General features: G+C 58.7%; 1 protein-coding gene across 1 annotated transcript; it reads left to right on the plus strand.

Moving 5' to 3' along the window:
* The first annotated feature begins 256 nt into the window (after window positions 1–256).
* Window positions 257–9,815, plus strand: CHMP1A (charged multivesicular body protein 1A). Its single transcript, XM_047710161.1, has 7 exons — window positions 257–538; window positions 2,189–2,208; window positions 4,654–4,731; window positions 5,634–5,780; window positions 6,204–6,332; window positions 6,684–6,871; window positions 7,356–9,815. Exons 1-7 carry the CDS (start codon window positions 532–534, stop codon window positions 7,375–7,377), a joined length of 591 nt encoding a protein of 196 aa, XP_047566117.1. The 5' UTR covers window positions 257–531; the 3' UTR covers window positions 7,378–9,815.
* Window positions 9,816–10,446: the final 631 nt, after the last annotated feature.

The raw sequence follows: 10,446 nt of genomic DNA on the forward strand, positions 1-10,446 counted from the left end.
CTGCGGGTCCCCGCCCCGCCGCGGCCAGCTCGGGCCGGAGCGGCACTTCGCCTCTCCGAGCACCGCGCGCTCCCTGCCGAGAAGAGCCCCGCGGCGCGGCCGTCGGGGAGACCTCGGGCGCGGGCGGGCGCCCCGCAGCTCCCAGTCCCGCGCCGACCGCGGCCCCGGGGCCGAGGAGACGGCGGGCCCGCACTCCTTTACCTTTCCTAGACTTGGGTTTGCTTTTGGAAAGTCCCATAGGTGAGCCCACCGCCCCCGCCGGCTCTGCCCGGCCCGCCCCTCCCCTCCGCTCCGCACCTCCGCGGGCGCGCAGCCCGAGTGCCTCACAGAGTCCCGCCGCCGGGCAGCGCGCGTCGCCACGGCAACGCCGCGCCCGCGGGATTCGCGCCGCGCTCTCGCGAGAGCTGCCGCTCGCCGGAAGTGGGCGGTGACCCCGGAAGTTCCCGCGCGGCGGAGCGGTTAAGGGCAGTCGACTCGGCCCGGAGATCCCGTGCGCCCGTTCTTGGGAGGGCTGCCGCTGCCGAACCGGCCATGGACGGTAAGAGACCCCGGCCGCCGGGGGAGGGCGGGCCCCGCGGGCCTCGGTCAAGGACCCCGCACCCTCACCCCCTTCCCCCAGACTCCTCCGCGTCCGTCCCCCAAACCTCCAGCTCCTGTACCGGCGAGCGGCAGCGGCCTTTGAGGCCCTGGATGTCCGGTCAGAGGGCACCGGAAAAGGAGACGGCGGCGGCCCTGTTCCCAGAGCAGGAGAGGAGCCCGCGGAGAGATGGAAGGGGCCGTTGGACCACGGCCTTATCACCCGTTGGCCGGAGAGGGGATGACAGCTCCTCAGCCCCCACCAGAGGCTGGGCTTCACTCCGCAGTTCCCCAGCTGTCAGGGTGGCTTTCCTTTGGTCGGTCCACTTTCTTCCAGGGTCAGGTTTCGCCTTAAGAGCTCTTTGCTCCTGCGAGTCCATTCCTGGTGCCCGAGTACCGAGAAGGCCGAGGCAGGGAGGGGCCCGGAAGCCGGAGAGCCAGAGAGCCGCAGAGCCGGCCGCACCTCGCCTTGCTTCCCTGCGGGCGCACTCTGCCACCTGTGTCCAGTTAGCTCGGATTCGCAGATTCCACAGCGGCCTTGGCCCGGGCTGGCACAGGGCCTGAAACCCCCCCCACGCCCCCCACCCCCCCCACCCCGCGCCTCCAAGGCTCTCAGCTGGGGGCCTGGATTTGCATTTGTGAACACTCCATACCCTCTTTCTGGTTACAGATCTCGTATCTTCTTTCTGGACTAGTGTGGTAGACCCTTTGAGACATCGTTCTCCACATTTAAAAATGGAAGAAACTGAGATAGTTTAAATGTGAATCTGTATCTACCTGCCTCTTGAGCTTGGTGGGTGAGAGCAGGTGCGGCTGTCCAGAGAGTTAGTCTCCCTGGTTCCTCCTGTGGACGGGGGCGCCTGAGCCCGACTTGATGGCTCAGACATGCCAGATACCATGGAAGGTGGTCTCTGGCTGCGGGCCAGGTCTTTGATAGCACAGGAGTCACCCTCTTGCTATTTTTACCCATTTACTTTTGGTGACAAAAAGTATATAAAATACAGATCACCCAATACTCAGCTTTACTAAATTGGGAAAGAATCCCAAGGGCCTTTGTCAGGGTGCCTTAATTACAAACCCCCGCTCGAGTTTTCACTCTGGGCCACATGCTGTATCCATGACCAGTTTTGTCGGCCACTAATCCTTGAGGACAACCTCTGCCACCCTGGTATTACCTGTAAGGAGTCAGGTGAGAGAGCCTCTACATTTGCCCTTTGGCTGATGAGGGAGCAGAACTGGTGCACGAGACCATCTTCTGCCTCCAGTGTGCAGTGGGCCTCCCTGAAGGCACCATCCATGCCTGCACCCTGTTCCAGCTCTCTGTGTCGAGGAGGGCCTTAGTGGCCCCATCTGCTTGTTGGACGTGCCGCTTGTCACAGTTGAAATCCTCAAACCAGGGATGCCTGCATGGCTCAGTGGGTTGAGCCTCTGCCTTCGGCTCAGGTCATGGTCCCAGGGTCCTGGGGTCGAGCCCCACATCGGGCTCTCTGCTCCGCGGGGAGCCTGCTTCCTCCTCTCTCTGCCTAATTGTGATCTCTGTCTGTCAGATAAATAAATAAAATCTTTAAAAAAAAAAAAAAAGAAATCCTCAAACCATCTCCTTTCTTTGCAGATACCCTGTTCCAGTTGAAGGTATGTACTGAATGACCTTTCGCGCCAACCCTGTCTTAGTCATTAGCAAATGAGGACAAACGGTGTCAGTCACATTCAGAAGGACAAATTACAAACTGCGTGATTTCTGAACAGTGGCCTTCTGGACTGATGACAAGGGAGAGGTTATTGAGTTGGCTTGATGGCATATTAAGCCTTGCCTTGTCTTGGGCTGAGCAGAAGCAGGCCACGTGGGCTCGTCCATGAGGGAGTGAGCCTGTCGTCTTTAAGAAACATCTTTAGGAAACTCGGGTATTAGGTGCATCCCTTGGTGTTCCACTAGGCATTGAAAATTGTGGTTTCACATTCCTTACCGTCACGTGGAAGGAGAGCGTTCTGAGCAGCAGAGCAGGCCTCTTAGGATTAATCCACAGCAAGCTTCTGCCTCTTTTCCGTTGAATATCTCCATAGTTAGCCATCGTGCTTAGTTCTGAAAGGCTGCGCAGGGGTGAGGTGCCCACACTGCTCACTGTAGCTCATCACACTGGTTTTGCAATGGAGAGGAAGGGCCAGGAACAGCCGAAGGCCCAGGTGCTTTGTTTGGCAAGCTTCCAGCTTGTGGAAAGTGCTCAGGGCCAGATTCCCGGTGCAGGAAAATCTGGATTTTTCCCTGAAAGAATGTAGGAGGGGGCACCTGGGGGGCTCAGTGGGTTAAGCCTCTGCCTTCGGCTCAGATCACGATCTCAGGGTCCTGGAACCGAGTCCCGCATCGGTCCTGCTCCTAGGGCAATGCGTTCCTCCCTCTACCCCTTCACGTTGCTCGTGCTCTCTCTCTGACAAATTAGAAAAAAAAAACAACTCTTTAAAAAGGAACATAGGAATGTGAGGTAGGTAGATAAGAAATCCTTCCTGTGTGACAGAAAGTCCCAAGTGGGGGCACTGAGGCCCGGTGTTGGGAGGCCTCGCAGGCAGGCGGTGTCTCAGGCTGAGGAGACGCCGCCAGCCGGGAAGCTGTGTGGCCTCCGGGAGGCCGCTGTTGCACCTGGCTTACCTGAGCATTGCCTGCCGGCTTCCTGGCCAGATGAGGCGTTTTAGGGGGAGCTGTGGGGACCACTCCGACCAGGCCTGGGGTGCGCACTGCCCAGCAGCCCTTGCAAACGCGATGTTCTGTGAAGAGAACACTTCGAGGTTTTTGTTCTTCAGGAACTCTGAGTTACCATTTGGGGTCACCTGAAGCAGATTCTGTCGAGTTTTTTCAGAAAGTTGAAAATCCATGGTAAGGGGGCCGGTGGCTCAGTTGGTTAAGTGTCCAGCTCTTGTTTTTGGCTCAGGTCATGATCTCAGGGTCCTAAATTGGAGCCCCATGTCGTGCTCCACGGCCGGCGGAGGGTCTGTTAAGAATCTCTCTGCCCGCCCCCTTGTGCACACGCTCTCACTCTCACTCTCTTTTCCTTGAATAAATAGATGGTGTTTTTTTTTTTAAGATTTTATTTATTTATTTGACAGGCAGAGATCACAAGTAGGCAGAGAAGCAGGCAGAGAGAGAGGGAAGGGGAAGCAGGCTCCCTGCTGAGCAGACAGTCCGATGGGGGCTCGATCCCAGGACCCCGGGATCATGACCTGAGCTGAAGGCAGAGGCTTAACCCACTGAGCCACCCAGGCGCCCCAATAAATAGATCTTTTAAAAAGGGAAAGAAAGAGGGGCACCTGGGGGGCTCAGTCGTTAAGTGTCTTCCTGGGCTCAGGTCATGATCCCAGGGTCCCGGGATCAAGTCCGCATCAGGCTCCCTGCTCGGCAGGAAACCACCTTCTCCCTCTCCCTATGCTCTCACCCACCAAGCTCAAGAGTCAGGTAGACACGGATTCACATTTAAACTATCTCAATTTCTTCCATGTTTAAATGCGGAGAATGATGTCTGAAAGGGTTTACCACACTCTCTGTCAAATAAATAAATAAAATCTTAAAAAAAAAAAAAAAGGAAAGAAAGAAAATCCATAAGTAGTACTGAGTGTGTGAGTTGGCGTTTTGTTTTTTGTTTTTTTTTTTAAAGATTTTATTCACTTGAGAGAGATCATGAGCGGGCGGGGTGGGGGGGGAGAAGCAGGCTTCCTGCTGAATAGGGAGCCAACGCGGAGCTTAATTGACCTGGAGCTTAATGACGGGACCCTGGGATCATGACCCGAGCTGAAGGCTGATGCTTAACTGACTGAGCCGTCCAAGCACCCCTGTGTGAGTTGGCTTTTTAACTTCCCACACTGGGGAGCGTTTGGGTTCGGTGTTCTGGGTTAGGACATATTAGGAAACCCTCACAGCCCTCCCTGTCCCCTCAGAGACCCAGCGAGCTCCCTCCATGTAGTCCCAGGCCATCAGGACACTGGCAGGCCGGGCCCCCTCTCTGCAGTAGGGGCAGGGGATGCTGAGGAGGGCGGGGAGGGTACCCAAGGACCGCCGTGTGTGTCTGACCTGCGTGTCCTGTTTCTGCTCAGTTCACAGCCAAGCAGCTGGAGAAGCTGGCCAAGAAGGCGGAGAAGGACTCGAAGGCGGAACAGGCCAAAGTGAAGAAGGTGAGGCCGCTGTGCGCCCCAGCCGTGCCCCTCGCTGCTTTGGCTTCTGTGGCTTCTGCTGCTTTGTTCTGGTGTCTTCTTTTTGTGGGAGGTACACCCCATGACTCTGGCCATGGGTGCTCTCTCGGGCCTGCTCAGGGCCTCCAGTGACCCCCTCTGCCTCCCAGCCCACTAAGGGCGTCCAGAGCAAAAGGACCATGTGTTGCCTTTGCTTTTTTCCTGGAAGGTCCATGCCTTTTATTTGCTTCCAAAGTTCTGAACATGCATTTTGCACAAATTGTGTGGGACATGGGCTTCCAGCCGTCCCCACCACGCCCCAGCCCACTCCCTGCCCTCTTCCTTGCGTAGCCCGTGCCTCAGGCATCAGACCTGGGGCAGAGGGGAGGTGGTGGGGACTTCTGGCTGCTCTCCGTGGGGCTCTGACACCTGTTACGTAGCTCCCGGGGGTGTTAGGGTTTGGTGACCCCCTCCACCAAACTGGCACTCCCAGGGCAGAATGGAAACCGGAGGACTGACCCCAGTCTGTTCCTTCGGTTTCCTCCACCGTCTTGCTTGCCGTCAGCCATCGCCGTGGTGGTTTTGGGAGCGTCTGTGGCGTGGGCGGCTGGAGAGACCAGAGAGGGCGTGCGGCAGGAGGAGATGGGCTGGAAGATGGGGAAGCGGCTGTGTCCCGGTGGCCAGGTCTGCTTTGTAGCCCCAGCGCGGGCTATTCTGGCATGCTGCCTGGACACCGCAGTCCTGAACAGGCTGGGGGCCTGGCATCTCTGCGTTCTCACGGAGCTCACAGGCCGGGGCTGCCCCATGCTAGCAGATCTTGCCCCGGGGAAAGCCCGGAGCCGGTCCCCGATGGTCGGTCACAGTTCCTGTGCATTCTCCCAGCTGGCACTTCCCCCCAATTTCAGGCTCTTCAGCAGAAGAACGTGGAGTGTGCCCGTGTATACGCCGAGAACGCCATCCGAAAGAAGAACGAGGGAGTGAACTGGCTCCGCATGGCGTCGCGCGTGGACGCGGTGGCCTCCAAGGTGCAGACGGCCGTGACCATGAAGGGGGTGAGTGCTCGTGCCTCAGTCCCTGTGCCATGTGGGCTGGCTTCTGCCGGCAGAGACGAGGAGCCTGGCTGGGCAGGAGGAGCCATGCCGGTCCCCACGCGTGGTGTCGCAGGGATTCCGTCCACACCGTGAGGGCGGCACCAAAGGACGAGACAAGGTGTCCTCGGGTCTGTCTTAAGGAGCCGTGGCTTGAGTCTCGTGTCTGTGGTTCAGTTGCTAGCATTTTCTGGAGACCTGCCAAGAAAGAGCCTTGCAGCCCCCAGGAGGCCCAGCCTGTCCCGAACAGGGCTTGGCTTGGCCAGGGCTGGAGTCCTGTTGGCCCTGGGCGGGGCATGGGCCTGGGGAGAGTGCTGGGGGCCTGTCCTCTGTGGGTGACACCTCCTTCCTTCAGTTCTGTTGCCTCCTCACTTCCTCCCGTGCCAGGTGACCAAGAACATGGCACAGGTGACGAAAGCCCTGGACAGGGCACTGAGCACCATGGACCTGCAGAAGGTCTCTGCGGTGATGGACAGGTTTGAGCAGCAGGTGCAGAACCTCGACGTGCATACCTCGGTATGTCGCCAGTGCTCAGGGCGGGCGGGGCTGTGCCCGGGAGGGGCTCATGTGGCTGGCCCCCTCTGTGGGAGCTGCCTACAGAGCTCCTGACTCCTTCGGGGTCTGGACCAGTATATGGAGGCCTGGCAGATACAAGGGAGGCTCGGCGCTGGGGCGTGAGCGCCTCTTCCAGGGTGGTGGTCGGCTGGGCCACCTGGGTGAGCGCCCAGGGGTCTGAGAGTGCTGGAGACAGTGCCTTGGGAAGTGGGGGGTGGTCTAGTGCAGGTGGAGGGAGTGAGCAGGAACCAAGTTGAGAGGGTGGCCGGAGGTCCCAGGCCCGCACCCACCTGCCCAGACCATGACCCCCAGGTGATGGAAGACTCCATGAGCTCGGCCACCACGCTGACCACGCCGCAGGAGCAGGTGGACAGCCTCATCGTGCAGATTGCCGAGGAGAACGGCCTGGAGGTCTTGGACCAGCTCAGCCAGCTGCCTGAGGGCGCATCTGCCGTGGGCGAGAGCTCCGTGCGTAGCCAGGAGGACCAGCTGTCTCGGAGGTGGGCTCAGTGCCCCCGATGCTGGGCTGTTCGCCCCATGCTCTGACGCTGGGGCTGTGGGAGATGGCAGGAAGGACACCTGAGGCCTTGGGAGTAGAGCTCGTGCAGCAGGCCTTTGGCCCGGGGTGCTGCTCCTTCCACGGAGGCCTGCAGCTGAGGCCCAGCCCAGATTCTGTCTGGCTGCCTCTGTCTCCTGCCCCTTATTCAGTCCATGTTGTGTCACCATGTGCTCTCACGCTTGTCCATGGTTCACTTTAGGAACTCACATGACAGGTGTTTGACAGTGCGTGGCCACTCCCCCGGCTCTTCCTATCCTAATCTGATGGCCTTGGGAGGCCGAGCTTTAGAGGGGAGGGTCGTGGCCTGGTGGAGGGGTGAGGGGCCCTTGGCCCCCAGGGCTGGTGTCTTGGATCAGGTGCACAGCGGCTCAGGGGCGCCTCTGCCCCCCATCCTCCCTCACAGCAGCTGTGTTGTTCGTTTGCAGGTTGGCCGCCTTGAGAAACTAGTCGAGTCCTCCTGCAGGGCCCTGCGTCCCTGGCCTTGACGTGCAGGAAGGGCCGGGGAGGAGGGCTCCATCTCTCTCCCCACGCCACTTGCCTTTCTGCACACCCTGCAGTGTGGCCCTTCCCTCCAGGCCTGGGAATTGTCCCTCTTAGCATAGACGGTGGCTATGTCCCGGTGGGTGAGTTTGCACAAACTTCTGACTTCCATGGGTTATTTCTGTGACTCTGGGCTAACCGGCTCCGGGTTCTGCTGGCTCCCCCCCACCCCCCACCCGGTGATAAGGACTAACCAGTGGATACCATGGGGGCCGTGGGGGCCTTCAGACTCTGTGTGACAGCAGATGTGCTGCTGGCGGTCAGCCGACGGGGGTCAGCTCTGCTTCCTGTTGCCGGGCACCTGGAGGCTGGGCCCACTCGGGATCCCTGGCGTCAGGCACCATGCTCCAAGTCCAGGGATGCCTTTCCAGGGGGTCCCCACCCTCATTCCACTGCTGCCTCTGGAAAGCCTGGGGCCCCAAGGGGTGTGCTCTGTGTCCTGTAGGAACTCAAGTGTGCACTGAGGTCCTTCCCAGTAAGGAGCTGGCGGTCTCCCAGTCCCACTTGGGGTGCTGCGTCTGTGTCGCTCTCTTCTGTACTGTAAATAATGGGTGCCTCCCCCCGACTGGTCTTTCCCCCTGCCTTTGGGCTCACACCGTTCAACCTGGAAGCCCGGAGGGCCGGCTGGAGTGCGTGCACTCGGAGAGATGCCCCCGGTGGGCCAGCTTTGGGAGGCCCCGAGGCAGCTCAGCCCAGCGGCTCGCAGCAGCTCCTCCCGATGAGTTTCTAGGACAGGCAGCACTTTCCATGTTTTTAAGTTCCTGAGGTTTTCTTTGTTTTCTTGAAGCTTCCAGGGGTTTTTGTTTTGCCAAAATAGAAGGAGCAGACAGCAGATGGGAAGCACTGGGTCGAAGCCCAGTTCTTGGTATGAACTGGTGAGAACTCCGTGGTTGGTCCTGAAGGGGCCCGGCTCTGTGCACGGCCACCGCCCAGCCAGCCCTTTCCAGAGGTCTCCAGCTGTCCCAGCTGTCCTCACACCAGTGGTTCTCGTAAACAGAAACTTTGGAGACCTTTACCATGACTCACTGTGTGTGATTCTCCTGGACCGGCTTGTTCTTGGGTGTTCTGTGTGGTCTGTTCTGTTGGGGCAGCCTTGATGCTTGAGACGGTGGTGTGAAGGATCGGCGTGCTGTCTGGTTTTTCTCCCGCAATGCCGGCCTCGCCTTACTCCCCGGCCATGGTCTCTCAGGGCACCCATGTCCTGGGGGCTCAGAGAAGATCCTTGCTGTCCTGGGGCCCAGTGAGGGCGGAGCTCCACGGCTGTGGCTCACCAGGGAACACTGGGTGCGTTTGCCTGTTTCCTAAAATGCTATTGTGAGTAAACAGATTGATCCCTGAGAGTTTTTCTCCGGCTTTCTTCAGTGGCCTTGGGTAGGGTGGGGAGCCGTAGGTGGGCCCCCAGATAGGGCTCTCCAGCCCCCAAGCAGGAGGCTGAGGAGAGTACCTGGAGGAGGGCGGGTGGGGCGGGCGGGCCAAGGTGTGCATGCTCTGGGCTCCACGCCTACAGATGGAGTTAGAGTCTGAACTTACAAATTTTCTTAACTTTTTACCTTGAAATAATTTTAAACATACATAAAATTGCAAATTGCATGGTTTCTGTATACTCTTGTCTGTCAGCGCCCCCCACTTTCTAGTTCACCTCTGTAACCGGCTAGGTCACCTTGCAATGCCTCCATTCTTCCAAGCTGGGACAGTCCCATTTGTCTTTGTGACCTAGAAGGTCCCTTTTTTGTTTTTTTTTTTAAGAGGTAGAGTGAGCGCATGAGAGTGAGGGTGGTACTTGGGCAGAAGAAGAGGAGGGCCGAGAATCCCAGTCAGGCTCCACATCCAGCACAGAGCCCAGCATGGGGCTCGGTCTCATGACCCCGAGATAGTGACCTGAACTGAAATCAAGCATTGGACACTTCTCCAGCTGAGCCCCCAAGATGCCCTGAGCGGGAGGCACCCTGGCCTAGAGGGCCTGGACGCTCGCTGGCCAGTTATTTTATAGACCGCCTTTCCACTCGGGCTGATGGGACTTTTTCACATGATGACATTGAGGTCACAGCTGTTGGCAAGAGTCCCACAGAAGTGGCATCGTCTCTTCCATGCTTCACACCAGGCACTCCGTGTTGCTGTCTTGTTCACCTGGGACGGGGTGTGGACCAGGCATCTCCCACATGACGTTCTGTTTTCCCCTCTATTGAGCATCTTGTGGGGAGAAATTTCAGGATTGCAGCATCACCTGGAAACATTGTCATACTTTGCCCCTGATGCTCCTTTCCCTTGATGAATCTTCCTGGTAACAACGGTCATGGTGATTTCCTATTTGCAATTCTGTTTTTAAAAAGAGAGCTCTCCATTTCCTTACTGCGTCATTTCCATCCGCGTGGGCCTGTGGGTGTTTCCCGCTGTGGGCCCCAGAAACCACACAAGGACCACCCCACTGGGCCCCAGAAACCACACATTAGCCCTGCTCAGGCTCAATCTGGCCATCCCCTCCTCACGTGTAACTTCCCTGACAGCAGAAATCAGCCTCCGTGTCCTCCTGGCTTCGCTCATTTGTCTTTCCACAAACCACTGAGGACTGTTAACCGCCCCTCTGTGGGACGGCACGGCACGCACTGTCCTTCCCTCGGCCTCCCTCCCGGCGCTCCCCTGTAATGTTCTTGCTCTTCTCCCGCGTGCCGGTCCCCCTGGTCCCCGTCGGTCATTTGTGTGCCCCGTGGGCGCCCCCATCTGGCCTGGTCTTGAATTGGTTTTCAGACATGTGGAATGTGCCAGGACTTAAGAGTTGGGACCCAATCCTGGCTTGTCCTTGGCTGGGGACAGTCTCCAGCTCCCAGGTCCCTCACACCGCGCACATCTGCCTGTGCACGGGGCCCCCGGTTGTGCACCCCATGTGGGCCTCATCAGGGGAGAGGTGGACCCTGGAGGAAGCTCCCTGCAGCCTGGGGAGGGGGTTCGCGCAGCCTCAGGAGACCTCTCTCGAGGTTG

The sequence above is a fragment of the Lutra lutra genome, chromosome 17 (assembly GCF_902655055.1).
Source record: "Lutra lutra chromosome 17, mLutLut1.2, whole genome shotgun sequence".
NCBI lineage: Eukaryota > Metazoa > Chordata > Mammalia > Carnivora > Mustelidae > Lutra > Lutra lutra.